At 39.5% G+C, this 19,286-nt stretch overlaps 1 protein-coding gene across 2 annotated transcripts in view; it reads left to right on the top strand.

Moving 5' to 3' along the window:
* TRPM6 (transient receptor potential cation channel subfamily M member 6) overlaps positions 1 to 19,286 on the top strand; it is a 316,186-nt gene that overhangs the window by 101,934 nt on the left and 194,966 nt on the right. For both annotated transcript variants that reach the window (XM_082260562.1, XM_082260563.1), the window contains exons 4-7: positions 601 to 784; positions 2,037 to 2,250; positions 8,671 to 8,795; positions 9,372 to 9,543. In XM_082260562.1, the coding sequence (XP_082116688.1) occupies positions 601 to 784; positions 2,037 to 2,250; positions 8,671 to 8,795; positions 9,372 to 9,543 (695 nt within the window). The remainder of the gene's footprint in view (positions 1 to 600; positions 785 to 2,036; positions 2,251 to 8,670; positions 8,796 to 9,371; positions 9,544 to 19,286) is intronic.

A 19,286-nucleotide genomic window follows, 5' to 3' on the forward strand; every position in this document is an offset into this window, starting at 1 on the left:
ATATATGAATACAGTTGGTTGCTGAGGTCAAAGATCTGCTTAACCAGATGATAGTGGAAAACGTAATACACTTAGCCACCAATATGTACATGTTTTTCCATGCTCCAGGAACCTCCAAGAGCACAATGCCATCGGCATGACAGCACCCTTGGCAGCTACATAACTCTCTAGGTGCTAGAAATATCCCCTTTTTCTCATTTCCCTATTTCATTAGAGATGGTTCCTTACAGTGACTTTTTAAGTGGTATTTCACATTACTAAAAGCAGATATCTTTACGTTCCCTTATCCTTCCTGTGCACATAGAAGTTTACTTTTTTACAATTTGGACCTTGTAGAATCCCACCTACAAAGGGGTGTTTAGTTTGAGGGTGCTTGAATTATAGACAAGTTTTCTTTGTCAAATCTATAATGTTAAGAAGGCTCTCAAGCTGGAATTTAAATGGATCAAGGCTTGTATAAGGTGGTCCAAGAGTCTGTTTTCTGAGCAAATTGAGCAAATACCTGTATATGATACGTAAAACTCCTTTGATATTACCCATAAAAACATGCCGTTAGTCAAAACGAGCTGCACTCATGCAAAATACAAAATTGTGCTTCAGATGCTACTGTGGAAGATTAATTGGAGATCATCCGGGTTTAAATTATGACTGGCCTGCTTCTTCTAATTCACGAGAGAGATGCGGTGTTGAAGAATGGTTAGTTCACAAACATACAAAGGCAAGCCCCACAGATGCATTTGGCACGATCAATTTCCAGGATGGCCATCATACATATCATGCTAAGGTAGGGTATAAAATTCAGAATTCCGGTCAAGAACGTTATGTTTGAATGTGCAATATCTTCATGTTAGTTTTTGACTAAAGTGCAGTGCATTTTTTGTCATATGACACAACAGATACAGCATAAGCTATGTTTAGATATTGTCCTTATACTGTGAAAATAACATAACAATTATTTTTTTTTTTTTTATAATCAGTTTTTATTAAGTTTTACAAAAGGTAAAACAATTATTACACATTCAAACACACAATGCATTATAATATATATCTCTAGAGAATCTTATATTATATATAGTATACAATAGACTAAGCCTAGTGACACTGCAGTCATATTCTAGCATATATAATCCTGATGCAGTCCACAAGAATAAGCTATAGATATATTGTCACACTATTAGAAACATATATATTAATCTGTACTAAACATAAAATGTTAACATATCCGGACCTAGGAGATTAGAAAAAAATAAAAAATTTCAACGAGAAACAATTTGACAATCAGCTGAGGTATTAGAATGAATTAATTAACATGTATGATTGAATTTACCTGCATTTAGTATTTTATCTTAGGATAATTTTTACATGAAAATATTACATTTTTCATACATAAATCTCATACATAAAGGGTTGTTTTTACCAATGATTTCAGCCAAGATTCATACAACATTCGCTGGAGATTCACACTTTTTTTTTTAAACCTAAAATTCACTTAGAAACATGCACACATCTTGAATGAAAATGTTCATGAATACATCATAAAGTATGTAAACATGAGTTTTGATTTTATACACTAACTGGGATGTCTCTTAGTAGACTCCTTATGGGATTACTTATCCTTTCCTCTAGTTTTATAGATTAGCTTTTTAAGTATAATGTTAAAAATGCCAGAATCTCAGAGCATTCCTTCAACTTTCACTTTACCAAAACTAGAAACCTCCAAAAGTTTGGTCCAGAAAATCTTCTGGATTTTATGGGCAGCAAATTATGGGAACACAGTCAGGAGTATGCAGTCATCACGTGACACCATGCCAGCAATTTCATATTAACTCATTACGGATCAAATATTATTAATTTTTTGAAGTTGCTTCCCAAATATGGTTTCATTAATTTCAGTCACCTTTATTTAGAGCTGTGCCAGTTTATTCAAATAGCACATACTGGTAGTAATACCATTGAAAATTCCTGTTTGCTGTTTTACTATTTAAAAAAAAAATTTACTGGGTCAGAGATTCAAGGAAATATATATTTTTTCTCAGTATATTAGAGTATCCTATGACACAGCCCTGGACCAGTTGATGCACCTGATGATAAAAGAATGGCAGATGGAGCTTCCCAAACTAGTTATATCTGTTCATGGAGGAATTCAGAATTTTAAACTTCCTACTAAAGTAAAGCAAATTTTTGGTAAAGGTTTGGTGAAGGCAGCAAAGACTACAGGGGCATGGATCCTTACAGAGGGCATTAACACAGGTATGCATTATACCTTGTCTTACTTTATTTATTACAGGATATGTTTTGAATCTTCACAGGTCATCAGAGAACGTTTCAGCTTATATATTTGTTTTCTTTTTATAAATTGTCACTAGTTCGGTTTAAGCATTCCTTTATATATAATTATTGGATCTTTTATGTGGACTGCTTGGAATATAGAGCTTTCTATAGATGTTTATACTGTACTTTGTAAAAGGTTTACAGTTTACATCCAGGGCTAAAAAGGGGGCTCGAAAGCAATCAGGTAAAACTCTGCTTGCTGATTTATATATATATATATATATATATATATATATATATATATATATATCTATATATCTATATCTATACATATATATAGATATATCTATATATACAGTATATATCAAGATTTTAGAGAGGGGAATGGATAAAAATCAAGTTAAAAAAAAAAACTTAAAGTGATACTAAAAACACACACTGTTGAATTTACATTGTCCCTTCTATTTCTGTATGTTGATGATTGCACTGTAGTTATTTTCATTAAAAAATACAGCAACATCTAAGTACCTTTTTCCTAATTGATATACATATGACCAAGATCTTTCGCAGCCTGTCTGTGGGAAAAAATAAGCAGGAAGAGCCCCAAATATATGTTTAAAATCAAATCTTTATTATTTTGTGGAAATAACATGATGTGGGCGGGATGTTAAACATCTCTTTGCAGGTAAAAAAATGTGCATTCATTATTTTTCTACATTGCAGCCTTGTGCCCGCGATCAGCAGAGTGCGGGTGCAATGTGTGGATCCTGCAGCCACTCAGTGAGCTCCGATATGGGCAGGCAGTTACTGAGTGGCAGAAAGATTTAATGAACTATGAGAGCACTCCCCAGCGCCCTCGCAGTTCATTAAAAACGACATGCCATCGGCCGCAAAAACCAACGGTACTTGTAGTCTAATTTATTTACAGGAAACTGTGAAAGAATGACGCAGCTGTGTGAGCATAGCCCCGCACAGCCGCGCTTTTTTCAAATTGTGGCAGCAGGTGCAGGGAGAAGATCCCCCGTCCGCTGTCACAAAGCAGGAAGCGCTGGTGGCAGTAGGTGGGTCACTAGGTGCATGTTACATGTTACACTCTGTGGGGTTGATTTACTAAAGACAAACAGACTGTGCACTTTGCAAAGTGCAGTTGCACTCTGCAAATGCAGTTGCTCCAGAGCCTAGTAAATGAGGTAAAGCTTCACTTTGCAAAAAGTACCCAATTACGTGCAAGGTAATTAAGAAAAACTGCATTTTTGCTTGCACACGATTGGATGGAAGTCAGCAGAGCTTCTGCTCATTTACTAAGCTCTGGAGCAGCTGCTCTTGCAGAATGCAACTGCACTTTACAAAGTGCACAGTGTATTTGCTTTTAGTAAATCAACCCCTAAATATGGGAGCAATATGTAATATGATCCGAAATGTGAATTTAGCCTTTAATATGTTTATTTTCATTTTATATTATTTTTGGAGTTTTGGGCTGAATTTAAGAGACAAAACGTTTATGATATTTTGCAAGAATGTACTACAGTAATATATAGTCAGCTTTTCCTACAGTATTTACTAGAATCATCCGTGCAAGGCATATTAACAATTACGTAATGTTAACATTTCACAACATAGAAGATATAGAACATTGCTCAAAACAGATTATCATCTTTACTTTATTTGATACTGTTAATCTGTTCATTTTGGAAACATTGGTCATCTATCAACAAATAGATTGCCTGTAAATTAACTGCACATGTTATTTAAAGCATAACTAAAAGCAAAACTTGTTTTGGATGGAGTGGAGAGGAATTAGAATGCTTGCCAGTTTTTATTGCTGTTGGTGCACCCATTAGGGAGAATTACCCTCTCTATTTGTCCTGTTTACCGTTATCATTGAATGTAAATGTTAAAGAAAATCCATAATTTTGGGTTGTCCCCGGAAAAGTAATAGAAAGGAAATCTTCCTATGGGGACACTAGTTCTGGTGACCTGGGGGTCCCCAAGAGATTCCCTTAATTTGCAGGGATTTCCTTTCACTTTCTGTATGGAAATCTCTGCAATGTGACATGGTTTGGCGGAAAAAAATCTGACTGGGGTTATAAACCTACCTTGCTCTATTTAAAATGAATAAAATAGTTTTGCCTATAGTTCTACTTGAAGATAGCAAATAGTACATTTCACAAATATACAGAAAGACACTAAAGCATAAATTCACCTTTTTTCTCTAAATCCCAGCTCCGATATGTACTAATATACAATTAGTATACTTATTTTGCAGAAATAAAAAAGCTTTCTTACACACCCCTTACCTCAGTGACCAGTGTCCAGCATGCTGTATTAAAAAAACTTCTCAATTACTTCTCCATTACTTCCTGGACAGACCTTGGGACATGACACAGGCAGAAGTTTACCAGCTGGTCTCATTAGCGCACACCCTGTATCATCTGTCCTCCTACTCCAGCACATAACTACCACCCCTCATCAGGTGCTAATTTTTCCTATGCAATCAGTGAATACAATTCTCACTAAATGCACAGTCATAGAGTTGGCAGAGTGTACAGGAGCCGAGCAATCACATAACAGCCCATGTGGATAGAGCTGTAATATTGAAAACAGGAGATGTATGTCCTGGGTTCTGTAAAGCTCACCATACACTATACAATAGTGCAAGGGCCTTGGATAGATGGTGTCTCCTTTATGTTATATAGTTTTGATAAATCTAAAAGAGATCTTACAGAGATTGTATAGTGTATGGCCATCTATATACATTTTTCGCGGGAAAAAAAAAAATAGCAAATAAATAAAAAACAATATAGCGTATACAATTATGACATAAATCATATTGTACTTGAATGTTATTAAAAATGACCTTTCCTTTTCAATCTGCAGCCGTTGTAATTTTCTGAAAATGCAATGCAATATGGCTACCCGGTGGTGTATCCAATCAGACAGGCCCTTGCACTACATAGTTGAGAGTAGATCTAAAGGAAATTGCCATGCCTTCATAATTGCACAGATGTGATTGGAGCCTCATTGTTCCTGTGTAAACAAACAAATTTCACTTTCTGGCCCTATTCATACCTAGCATGTGAGAGCGCGTGTTTTCTGACGTGTTTTTCCTGTGACAAGCTTAGGGCACACCGTTAATTTCAGTGGGCTGCGCAACACACGGCAAAGTAACGTTCAATTACAATATGATTTGTGTCGCAATTGTATAAGCTATATCGTTTTTTCTTTATTTGCTATTTTTTTTCCCCACGAAAGTGGAGTTACCCTTTAAAGCAGTATTAAATCCAAAAGCAAACATTTATTATATTGCTGCTTACCAATTCTCAGACGTAATGTCTGCATTAGTTTCCTTCTTGAGGCTTTTTTTTTTCTTTTTTCATCTGGTAATCCAGCCAACAAGTCTGCTGTTTTTTAACAGAAAAGCCTCTAGAAGTTACATGGATGAGACAAACTATTTACCATTGGTAGGGGTGCTTAAAATGTTCAGATTTTATTGATGTAAAACCTTTATCCCAAAAGGAAAAAAAGAATGTTTGCTGTAACTTAATATAAAGTATTAGCTGGAGTTTTGCCTCAATTTGTTACTGTATTTAAATCTAGAACATCTAACACTCCCCTCCCTCGACTGTTCGAAATTCGGCCGAATTCCGAACTTTTTGCAGAAAAAGTTCGGAATTCGGCAACCATAACAGACCAAAATGCAATGAGACAGGAACTGGGCTTTAAAAGCCCGTGATTGGACCAGAAAATCAGTAAAAGCCAATTGAGGGGGCAGGAGGATGCTAGGAATGTGATTGGAGTGACTAGGGGGTCCAGAGGCCAATCAGTAGTGAATACGCCCCCCAGTATATAACATAGCCCCGCCAAATCTCTAGCACTGTAATACAGGGGCTGTGGAAGAGAGTGGAAGCAGTTCTGTTACTCCTGCTTCAAAAGTGTCATTTAGCAACTATTAGTGTGAGGAAAGGGATATCTAGTGTAGTTAGGGTTCTATTTTCCACTATAGTTAGATTCAATAATCTAGTTTCTGTAGGGAAAGTGTTAAGTGTCAGGATGACTGTAGTGTAGTGTAGGGTGAACTGACTCTGACTGCTATGGCAGGGTGACCAAACTCTTCCATGTCAGGGTGACCGCCATAGAAAAAAGATAATTTGTCTTAGATTTGCAGTAGAGCAGGGATAGGGCTCCGCTACTTTCACACCTGCCCGTTTTTGTTGCAGGTGTTTATTGGGCTTTTTTGTGGACGTCTTTGGAGGCAGGCATGACATCTGAACTTCTGTGTAGGGGTATATATACACACACACATATATGTATATATAAACATACACACATATAGGTCTGAAAGTAGCGGAACCCTATGCCTGCGCTAATGAAAATGTTTTTTCAAATAATTATGATGATGTTGACAAAACCTCCTTATTACAATACACTGTCTTTAATTCATGAACATGCTGTCATACAGGATGGTAAACAGAATTTAAAGTGAACCTGTAATTTGCCCATAATAGACTGTATTCTGACAGATCTTCTAATATTACTGTGTACATTTTTTCTAAACATGTCAAAAACCTAAAGAGGGCTGAGGCAAGGAAAGTTTTGGAAGAATTTACCGAGACCTGCTCTCCCTAAGGTTAAGATCCATTGATCTAAAAATAACGGTATGAGATGAGACTCAAAAATATGTGGCACCACATCCAGACAAATATATTGCAAAAAGAAAAAGGAAATAAAATAGGACTTTAAGGGTAGCCACTCGTAATCCCAAAAGGAAACACGAGTACTCAATTGATAAAATGTATACATTTATTGTGACAATATTAAAAATGTTTTAAAACCAATTCATGAAAAAGCATGTATGGAAAATACAAAAAAATATCTCCCCAATACAAAACAATATCTCCCCAATCAGGGTAAATGGTATAACAGGGAAACGTGTTAGACTGCCCATTTCAAACTAGTATACGCAGATTCTGCGATGATCTAGGAAACATGCGGGTCTCGCAGATGTCCCAAGTTGCAAAAGCCAATGGATCGTGAAAGGTTGAGATTAGTGATCGACCGATATTGTTTTTCTAATGCCGATACTGATATTTTGGTCATCGGATATCGGTATCGGCCGATATCTGCCGATATTTTCACACATGTAAAAAAAAATTTTTTTATTCTTTTTTTTTCTACAGGTACTCCTTGTGGAGGGATCTGGGGGTCTAAATGACCCCAAACCCCTCCTCAGCACCTAAAAGCATTCAAAATGCTATAGCAGTTTGGCTGTTTTGAATGCTGTCAGTTTTTTTAATTGTGCGCCAAGTACCCGGAAGTGATGTCATGACATCAATTCCGGAGACTCGGGTCTTCTCTTGGGCGGCGGCGGCGGTGGAGGTAGGATGCCCGGGTCTCCTGGTGGGACAAGAGACCCGGGGCGAGCCGCGGAAGGCGGCGGGGGGGGGCGTCCCCTCCCGCTCCTTGTAATGACAGCCAAGCGGCTTCTCAGCCGCATTGGTTGTCATTACACGTCAGCCGACCGTCGGCTATGGACATTGGTACCGGGGTGATGCCTCTAGCTGCAGGTATTACCCCGGTACAAGCACTTACCCTAAATACTGGCAATATCGGCAAATCAAAAGGCCGATTCCGATATATCGGGGAAAGTACATATCGGCCCCCGATAATCGGTCGATCTTTAGTTGAGATCCACTGATCTAAAGAGCACAGTCTACTACTCCAGAGGTTTGGATCTAAGCATGGCAAAATTCACTTCTTTGTAGTGGGAAATTGCAAAAAAGTGTTCTGTTCGCGTTTTCGTTCTACCTTCAATGTTTGTGTATAATGAACATATGGGTATTTCTTTGGTTGTCCTAATATAAGGTGGTTATGTCTGGCTGCTCATGCCCCTTTCAGTAAAGCAAACCTATTACATTGCCTTTTGATGAAAAAGGTAAAGTTTTCTTTTAAACCGAAGTTTATATGTAGTATTATCTTCAAGGCCCTCAAAGAAAGCTCAGATTTTGAATGATTCTGCTTAATTGGTTGAAATTTGAGCCAAAAGTTGATTTAAAAATGTACTTGTTTTTTTTTTTGTAATAAATATATTATGTTTTGTGTTCTTAAACGAAACCAGACTGTTTAAGGCCCCTTTCGCACTTGTGCGACCTGAAAGTTGTGCAACTTTGACTCGACTGTGCCTGTGTAATCTTGAGGTCCATGGACCTCAAGTCGCATCAAAGTCAGACCAAAGTAGTGCAGGGACTACTTTGAAGTCACACAAATATGAACGGTACACATTGGAAATCATGGGGTATGACTTGTCATGCGACTTTGCAGTTCCAAGTTGAAGAACACATGTGAAAGGGGCCTTAATCTACACAGCCTGTCAAATTCTCACTCACTATCCTATTTTTTTAGGAGTCTCTAAACATGTAGGTGATGCCCTGAAAGCACATGCATCCCAACATTTAGGAAAAATCTGTGCAATCGGAATCCCACCGTGGGGAGTTATTGAGAATCAAAAGGATCTTATAGGAAAAGATGTGAGTGTGCTTAGTTTGTATTCCATTCCATTAAATGCTATTAGAACCAAAATTGATTTTATTTCATTATTAACATATGTAAACCCAACATTTCATATTCCTGAGATGTGTCTGCTGTACCATGTACAGGTATGAGAAAGTATCCTGTTCTCTTTATATTGCTTCCTTTGTGTGAAATCCCTGGTGTTCCTGCCAGTCCTTTTGCTTTCCCATTAATAACTTCCCATACTAAGCAGGAACATACAATGTGGTCAGTTTACTGGCTGTGCTGGGAACTCAGCCTGGTATCTTCAAATGATCAGACATGTGCTGACATGCCCCCCCCACACAGCCATTCACTGGAAAGCTCAGTGTGGAAGGTGATCGCTAATATAAAAGCGAGAAAAATGTTTATAATCTTCTTTTATATCTATACACAAATGTTTCCCTTTCATTTCTATTTTAAACTGAATAAGTTATTTGAAGAAGTGAGGGTTTACGTATACTTTAATCCTTAAAATGGCAGGTCATTTTGATATACAGTATGTTGCATTACCTACCAATAGCTTTGAAATAAAACTGTTTTTTTTTTTGTAGGCAGTATGTCTTTACCAAACCCTGTTGAATCCACTTAGTAAACTCAGCTGCCTGAACAGTATGCACTCTCATTTTATCATGGTGGATGATGGCACAGTTGGAAATTTTGGTAATGAGATAAAACTTAGAAGGAACCTGGAGGAATTCATTTCTCTGCAGAAAATACATACCAGTAAGTTGTTTAGTTGATTGCAGTATGTAAATTTTCTATATAACTTAAAGCTGATCTGTAGCCCTTGTGCAAATACCTAATGCAGCCGAACTAGTAACTTTTCCACTGGTCCATGCTAATAGGGGAATTTAAATATCTGCGAAAGGCCCTGTGCTCACTCTCTTCCCCTAGTCTGAGGCCTGGGGAAGTGCTGCTGAATGGAGCTCTGCTGTTAGCCCCAATATTTTCCGGTTTGGGACCTAACGTGTGCTTAAGTGGTCTTGAAGCTATTCTACCTGGTATGTGGAGGAAGCTGTGTCACTCTCCTTGCTGGAGAGAGCCAGGAAGAAGGCTGGTCTTGGAAGGTCCTGGTGACTCACTTGAAGGACACACTGAAATTTGGGAGTGTGGTTACAGTGTTGCTGGGTCGGCGTAAAGGTTCTAACACTGTGAAGCTCTACATTGATCTGGATCTGGAGAGTAAATGATCTTCCTATTATCTGGGACCCCTATCCCTCACCTCCTTAACCCCCATACTCGCTCTGCAATAAAACTCTAAAAAAGATAAACGTGACTGGCATTCAGTGTTCTGTTTCAGTCCCCCATTTTAACCTTCGAGCCCTGGGGTGAAATGCCAGCCCACTTCATGCCTCTGGAGGTGCCATCCTGCCTTTGGGATGCCAGGGGTGTGCTACATGTTTATCTTTTACTAACTCAAGTTTCTGGGCTCCTCTCAATTAGTCACAATACAGACACTAGTTTGGTGGAAGGATTCAGAAAAACATGATCTGCCCACTAAATAACATCCACAACGTGGTCTGTAAATATAATCAGAGATTGAGGCATGATGCTGGCTGCACATTTCTGTCTCACAGAAGCTGCTAAACAGAGTGACGATATACATTTCCCTGCTGCCTTACCTAGGCCTTTAATAGGGGAACTTCAAATAAAAATTCACAGCTACTGAATACATTTTCATATTCATACAGTACAGAACACAGGGTCTTGGTCTTAACCATGGGTTATATGCAGCTTTATTCAGACGATTGGACACTGGCAAAAAAAAGATGCAGGGACATTCCCCATCTAACTCCTCTCACTACCATCAAGTCTCAGATTTTTGCTAGTGTCCTTAGATGATGCACTTCTTCTCTATACTAAGAGAAGCTTAACATTTTTATGTTGAGTTTTTTTTCCCCACAAGATTCTTGGGCTGATAACATCCTCATTTCGTATGAACTAGAAAGATTTTTTTTTTTTTTTTAAATCAAAAAGAATGGATGTTTTAGGTGCCATTTTGTGTAAACATTAAAATAGACTTTTATTTCATAGAAAGTATAAAACCAAGCATATTAAACAATATAAACCCCTCTCCCCAAACGTCCCAAACGTCCCAAACAGGTATTTTTCTAAGTACCTACAAGAATTATTGCTTTCACATTGGTAACCCATATACATGTATTAAAATGTGCATTTGTTCAATCAACAATAAAAATTGACATTGTAACTTCAAAAAAAATATTGCTCTTGTGGCATCCAAGTGGAAAGGGTAGACTCTTGACACATTTTGTGGGTGAACCCTGCTTTATCAGGAGAGAGGGTAACCTGGTAAATAAATAAAAGAAACCATAGAAAAAACATATATACATAACATACATAAATCTAAATAATCATGTAATAAATGTACACAAAGGGTAATATTGGCTCACCGGCATTCAAAAAGAGGGTTAGGAGCAAATTTAGCCAGGGAACTCCAAAAGGTACCCCCTACTGGGAGGCGTGGGGGCACACACACAAGGGCCAGGTTAGTGCGAGAAACTAGGGAGGAAATAAGCCGGACAAAATTTTCCATAAACGCGTATTGAAAAAAGAAAATGCTCTGACCTTAAAAGTAATCCACCTCTACATAACCCATTAGGAAGGGGGGAGGGGAAGGAAAAAGTAAGGGACAATATACACACGAAAGATCTATTTTTGAACTCCACATACCTGCAAATAATGTGTTTACAATCCTCAGGGTTCCTTATCATACAAAGATTTTAACTTTCCCATGCACCCTATCCTATAAATTCCAACCATGCACCATCAGCATTGACAATGGGTACAGAGCTCCAAGGAGGAAAAAATATAATCCCAACATACAGTATATTTAAATTGCTGCCTATATAGGGTGTTCAATAATACCTAGAGCCAGCCTCATGCAATATATACTTATAATATGTATCCCCAATCTAAGAGGTCACACAAGGAGTTCTCTTCAGATGGGGAATAATTAAAGGAATACTAAAACAGCACCAAGATGTAACAGATAGTTTTCTGCAGAAAAGCAAACAAATCAGATGTTCAATCTCACTCAACCAAGGTACCAAACATCACTATAAGTTAACTGAAATAATTAATTTACCAAATGGATTAAATGAGAGATAATACAGCCTTTCGCAAGCCTGTAAGAAAACCAATCACTACCATCATGCCTTAGCCCTCATCTAATATACCCCCCCGGGGGAAGCAACAATCTCCTGCACTTGTGAAATTACAGGTTCAAGCTTGTGTGGGCCTTCACTTCTGTACATACCCAGTACACCAAAAAGAAACTGCTGCCATCTTGGGTAGGGGCACGTAACCCCAAATGCACTTACATATAAAAGAAAGGGCTTTTAACGAAGTATCTCATTAGGTCCTGGAGATCTAATAGCATTAAGGCATTGTATCAAATAGATCTCCCTTTGGAGTACAATTTTATTATGATTGCCCCCCATGAGGATCTTTGCGGACATACTCAAGTGCTATGAAGCTATGTATGAGTTCCACGTGTTGACTGATTGGTGTGATCATCATTGCTGGGTATTGTATGGATGGTCATTCACTCTATGACAAAATTGTCTAATCATTTTACCAATGTAGTATGCCCCACAGGTACGTAAGGTAAGTTAGACAAAACCTGTGATGGCACAATTTATATAGTGTTTGGGTGTAAGGTACCTGTTGTGTGGTGGGGTCCGAACTGGAACTTAGGCTGAAGGTAGGGGTGTAAAAGTAGTCAGGCAGGCCAGGTCAACAACAAACCTGGCAAATGCAAAAAATCAGGTTCTGCATAGGAAAGCAGATTTGTCAGGAAGAAACCTAGTCGAGAAATCAGACAGAAGTCCAAAACCGGTAGTTCAGCAGTTCACACTGAAAGGCAGAAACCCAGGGAACAAATCAACAGAAGCGGATAAAGTCTGAGCTGATTGCAGATTTAAAGTCCGAGCTGATTGCTGATTGACTGCAGCAGGAAGAAAGGTGGAACTAAAGAGTCCAAAGGGGCAGAAGTACTAAACCACGTATACAGTATATGCTGCAAAGACTGTGGCAGAGTGAACAGAGCAAAAGTCCAGAATCAGAAGTATCCAAGTTCAAAACCACCCAGAAACAAAGATTAGGTCTAAATATTTCCCCATTCGGTAATTGGGTTTCTCCACATTCTTTATTCCAAGGACCCTGTGGGCAACCCATGCAACTGTAATTGCCTCTTAGTTGAGACCCTGCATTAAGTTTGGGTCTGATATAATGACTTCACATGAGTCTGTCCAGCAGTGATGGTTTCTGTTTGTATGTTATATGTGGGGTATCTTGCACATACATCACTAGCGTCTCATCGCCGTGAGGAAGCACCAGTATTTTTTGATAATTTCTTGGACCTGAGGATGTTGGTTAGAATATCTGGTGATCAATCTCACTACTTTTGTTTCTTCAAGTTTCTTGGGCGCAAATATCAATGATGTTGTATTCCGCTCACATGTTCTATGATATGCCTTTTACAACACACTCTTACTATATCCTTCCTGGACAATCTCTCGCGGAGTAAATCAGCCTGAAATTTGAAATCAGAATCCAAAGTACAGTTACACCTCAATCTGATATATTGGGTGTAAGGGATACTCTTCACTAAACTATTTGGGTGATAGCTTGTTGCATGTAAAATAGAGTTCCCAGACATGGGTTTCTTAAATAACGTAGTAGCTAATGTACCATCGGGCTGCACAAACATCTCAACGTCTAGGAAATAGATCCTTTGTGAATGGAATTGCATGGTGAACTTAAGATTGAATGCATAGATAAGTAGGTGGGGGGACTCTGTAATCCCGACTATCCCGACATAGACACATTACACAGAAGATCCCCACGTCTCATCAAAAAGGAGAGATAGTAGGAAAAAGAGGATTTTTAAGTGCCCAACAAAAAAACTAAACATAACATGATTGCATAATACTGCACAGAAGCCTTAAATTCTGAAAGCATAATCCAATTTATTAGTACAAAACATCCTTAAAAGCACGTGTGTTTTCAATATGTTTAGAACGGTATGTCAAACATGTATCATAACCATCCGGTGCAGAAAATGCATGGTAAAATACATATGGATCTGGATCAACGTGTTTTGCCCGAATCTAGGGCTTCTTCAGGATCCACGTTTCTGGTTTTAGTAAGCCCAAATACAGATCACCAAAAGTATGATCTGTAATCTGCCTTGAAAAACCATAACCTCAACCAGGACGTATATATTCACAAACATGTACTGTATATGTCTTTTAAAATCAAATGGAGATGAACCGGTGGATAGCCACCATCACTCAAATAACGGTTACCAAAGAGTTAAACTAACAAAATAATGAGGTGAAAACAACTGCGAGGACTAACATCAACAAACCCAGGTTTACAATATAAATATAAGGGGTCCAAAAAACAAAATCTGGATCATACATGGGCCAATGAAGGAAGAAGCATATCCCAGGTTCCCATGACACCTGAGTTATTCCAATGCCTTAACCGCTGCTGCTGTTTGGTGTCAGGGGAACCTGGGATATGCTTCTTCCTTTATTGGCTCCTGTATGATCTAGATTTTGTTTTTTGGCCCCCTTGTACTTATATTATACATTTGGAGTTTTTTGTGGATGTCAGTCCTCACGGTTGTTTTCACCTCATTGCTTTGTTGGTCTAACTCTTTGGTATCCTTTATTTGAGTGATAGTGGATACCCACCTGTTCATCTCCATTTGATTTTAAAAGACATCTACGTGTTTGTGAATATATACGTCCCAGTTGAGATTATGGGTTACAAGGCAGATAACAGATCATACTTTTGATGATCTGTATTTGAGTTGATTTAGGCAAAAAGCGTTGATCCAGATCCATATGTATTTATCCATGCATTTTCTGCACAGGATGGCTAGGATACATGTTTGACATACCATTCTAAACATATTGAAAATACACGTGTTTTTAAGGATGTTTTGTACTATTAAATTGGATTATATTTTTAGAATTTAATTCATATGTGTAGTATTATGCAATCGTGTTGTGTTTTGTTTTTTGTTGGGCACTTAAAAATTCCCTTTTTCCTACTATCTCTCCTTTGTAATGAGACTTAGGGATCTTCTGTTTAAGAGTAAATGCGTTCATACCTGGGGCTTGTAGAAACTGGTGCAGCTGGATGGGTGTGGCGGTCCAGTTGGCCAGCACGCCATCAAAATATACTATGTTTGAAGTATGTGGCCAGGGACTCGTCAGAAACAGTACGTCTCTCCCACCCACCCAGATACAAATTTGCATAGGCGAGTGCACAAGAAGTGCCCATGGCTACCCCTATCTGGAGGTAATGCTCTTCAAGAAAAATAAAATGATTGTAAATGAGGATGAACCTTAACAATTGGAAGATAAAAGCATTGAAGGGCCACGTAGAATGGTCCTGTTCAAAAAGGAAGTTCCTATCATCCCAATGCCCTGCTAGTGGGGAATACTGGAATAAAGGGCTTTAATGTCAATGGCCATGAGCCGGGCATGAGGAGGCACACTCACATCCTCAATCATCTTGAGAAGTTTGATAGTATCCTTAACATACAAGGAAAGTCATGTGACACTATTTTATACGGTTACATTGCCATTTTGTATTTTTCATTGAACAAATGCACATCATATTACATGTATTGTGGGTACCATTGTGAAAGCAATAATTCTTGTAGGTACTTGAAACATACCTGCCTGTGGTGGGGGATGTAAGTTGTATAATATGCTTGGTTTTATATTTTCTATGAAATAAAAATGCAATTTAATGTTTACACAGCATTTTTTGATATAAAAAAAATATTTCTAGCTCAAGAGATTCTTTTATCTACAACATAGCCACTGTTGCTTTCCTTCAGCAGCTTCCCGGATCGGTTGACTCCTCAGCTGGACATTGGAGGACCATACCAAACACCCACCTGAAGGAATATGTGGAGCCAGCTTGTAAAATCTTTTTTGACGTTGGATCTTGTGTGGAAACTCACCTTGGCACATGGTGCATTGGGTTACGTTAGCCGTAAGGTGTTACACAGGTCCAGGACCATGGTCTGCCTGCATTGAAGCCCTGTCCCTGAAGACCCCTTTGGGGGTATGCCCATGGTGAAGCAGGATGGAGCCCCACTCATCCTGCCCATAGTGAAAGACATCTGCTGCAGTAAGTTGTTCATCTATTTAGCCCAGTGTATGGATGCTCCGATGCAGATTGGCTGTAACTGAGCTTAGGCTATGACACTTTTAAATTATGTGTTGCAGCAATGAAGTGGCAGCACAAGATTGTTAAATGTGGTGCCATTTTTATCTCTTTCCGGTGCAGTCTCAATTTCTGCCGCTCAGTTGTGCATGCATCCAAGCTCTGTTTTAATGGATCCCTCTGTTCATCAGCACTAGGAGCTTTTACCTGTAATGGTATGTTTTACCAGATCGTTGGGATTTGTTTTGGAAGACATGGTCCTTGAAGCCAACCAAGTCTGGCACCAAGCACCCTTATCAATGAAGGAGTGTCCCCACTTGTCATAGTGGGGGGACATCGGTCAACCTTTTATCTGTCTAGTCCAAAAAAATTTGGGGTCGAGAATGTCATTTCCAGGGGCTACAAACTGAAATTTCAGACTTTACCTCCTCCCTGCATTATGATCTCACATTTTCCTCCCTCCTTGCAAAGCTGTCTGGATCTTCTTATTGATATTCAACGGCTTCTTGCTCAGGGGGTCATTGCTCTAGTATCAGTTTCCAGAACAAAAAGAGGGACTCGGCCCATTCTGGATCTGAAAACTCTTAGCTTGTTTTTGCAAAAGTTAAGCATGAAATTGGCAAGGTTGGTCATTGCCTCTTTCCTTTCTGGGGACCTTCTGGCCACTGTAGAGATCAGGGATGCTTACCTACACAGTCCCATCTTTCCTCCTCACCAGCGCTATCTACTTTTTGCTTTGGCCAATTACCAGTTTGTCAATTTGCCCTGTCCACAGGCACTCCTGGTCTTCATCAAGCTGCTTGCCCTAGCACTGCATCATTCTCATACATATTGTGGGATACCTGCATGATCTCCTGTTAAAAGATCAGTGAGTTTTTCAGCCCGTATCCAGCAGACAGTACAGACTGTACCCTAAGAAGCTGTCACTGGAACTGACATAGCAATTCGATTACCTGGGTCTGACATTAGGTACGGCCCTGACCAGGATCTTCCATGCCCCGGTACAAAGTATGGACCCTTCACTCTTGTACCTGGGCCCTTCAGTCCCCAGGTTGGCCCTTTATTTATGTTTGCATTAGGATCTTGGGTTTGATGGTGGCCTCCATTGAGGCGGTGCTATATGCCCAATTTCTGTCCATACTGTTGTAACTCAAAATTATGGCAACGTGAGGCAAACAGGCTCAGTCCTTGAACCACTCAATGCACCTGGCCTGCAAGGCCAGACTTTCCCTGATGTAGTGCATTTCCAATCTGGAACTGGTGTCAGGAAAACTTTTATTCTCCAAGGAAGGGGAGAGTTCTAATGATGGATGCCAACCTAACGTACTGCCAAGGAGACCTGTATACCCTTTCTGGGCCTCTGCTCCTCAGGGGACTTGGTTGTTGGAGAAAGCTTGACTTACCATCAGCATACTGGAACCCAGGGCAATTAAATTGTCCCTTCAACACTGGAAGTCACTTAGTAGAAGTGCACATTCTGGTCTTGTCTGCCATACACATCCCAGGCATGGGAAACTGGCAGGTGGACTTTTTCAGCGTCTGCATCTGGGAGAATGGACCCTAAACATGTATGAATTTTAAGCCACAAATAAGGGACACCAGAAATGAATCAACAAACTGGACAGGTGTGTTACCAGGTCCAGGTATCATCAGGCTTTCACAGTGAACTCCATAGGATCAGTTCAACCTGATCTACACCTTTCCTCCTCTATATCTTCTCTCTTATCTGCTCCACAGTATTGAGATGATTGAGAAGCCATTCTGTTGATTCTCATTGCACAAAGCTGCGAACTCTCCATGGACCCTTCCTAATCATTGGTAACTAGGTCCCAAAGACCACATTCATCTTCCTTATTCTTAGTCACTGGCCTTAACAGCATGGCTATTGGATCCTCTGTGCTGAGGAACAGGGGCTGAATAGATTCAGTCATCCCTACCCCCTAAAGGCAGTGAAGTTGATTCCTGACAAAGTTCACCCATCACACCTGGATGGTCTACTTTGCTTGGTGCAGGGCTAGGAAATTTCAACCTAGGAAAGAAACTGTGTGATGCATCCTGTGTTTTCTCCAGTCTGGTGTGGACAAGCATCTGGCCTTAAGAACCTTCAAGAGGCAGATCTCGCACCTGGCTTTCTGTTTCAGAGATCGTTGACGTCTTATTCTTTAGTTAAGGCTTTTTTGCAGGGTGTCGTGTACATTTCTTCCCCTATACATTCCTCTGTGACTCTTTAAAATCTTAAGCTGGTTCTTTTGGCCCTTCAGGGGTTGCCCTTCAGCTTCATTAGTGATATTCTCTTGTCTGACCCTACTTACAAGGTGGCCTTTTGCTTTACTTTTACTATCACCTCTACATGGATCAAAAGTGGCCTCATCCTGTAAAGAGCCTTTCCTAGTGTTACACAAGGACAAGGTTGTCTTAAAGTGTTAATAAACCCAGAACAGTAAAATCAGTGTGTATATGCAGTAAAGCATGCTTGTTATACTCACAGTTGAAGCCAAAGGGTTAATCCTCTGCATTGTATAAAAAGGCAGTTTGATCCTGTCTTCTCTGATCCTCCCCTACTTTTACTGTCCCCAATCTATCTGCTGATGGAACAGAGTCTTGGGCACTTTGCACATGCTCAGATTGGTGTGTATTGCTAGAGAGTTTTCAGCTAATCAGCACTGTCCAGACAGAGGGTCAGGGGCCATGCAGCCTCATAGGACAGTCAGAGCAGAATGAAAACTCCTCCTACAAGCTTTAACCTGTGCACAACCGAACACTAATAGAAGTAACAAGACTCCTATATACTACTGATGTGAAAAGGTATTTAGCAGTTTATATTTACTAAAACAATTGCATTTCCATGTTCTGCGTACTGTGGGAGACCAGATATAGTGAATGCAGGGTCCTGAGTTTAGTAGCACTTTAAGGCCTAAAACCCCTTCTTTCCCTTAGGTAGTTTCTTCCTTCCACCTTAACCAGGACATTTTCCTCCCCTCCTTATGTCCTGATCCCAAACATTCAAAGGAAATGTCTCTCTACTTTTTTACATGGTGTGTGCTGTAATAGTCTACTTCTTTATTCCAGGAAGTTGTGGAAAGAGATGGCTAGCAGACAGGCAGCGCTCACAGCATGAGATTTTTCATGTAAATGTATATTGTATTGTCAATGCTTGTCACTCAAAAAGAAACATGAGCTTATTTTGGGCGACAGTGTCATGTGTTGCGATTGCAGCACAATTTATCGCACGACAATCGCAGCATCCCATG

Source organism: Pelophylax lessonae (genome assembly GCF_965119305.1).
Source record: "Pelophylax lessonae genome assembly, chromosome: 1".
Classification (NCBI taxonomy): domain Eukaryota; kingdom Metazoa; phylum Chordata; class Amphibia; order Anura; family Ranidae; genus Pelophylax; species Pelophylax lessonae.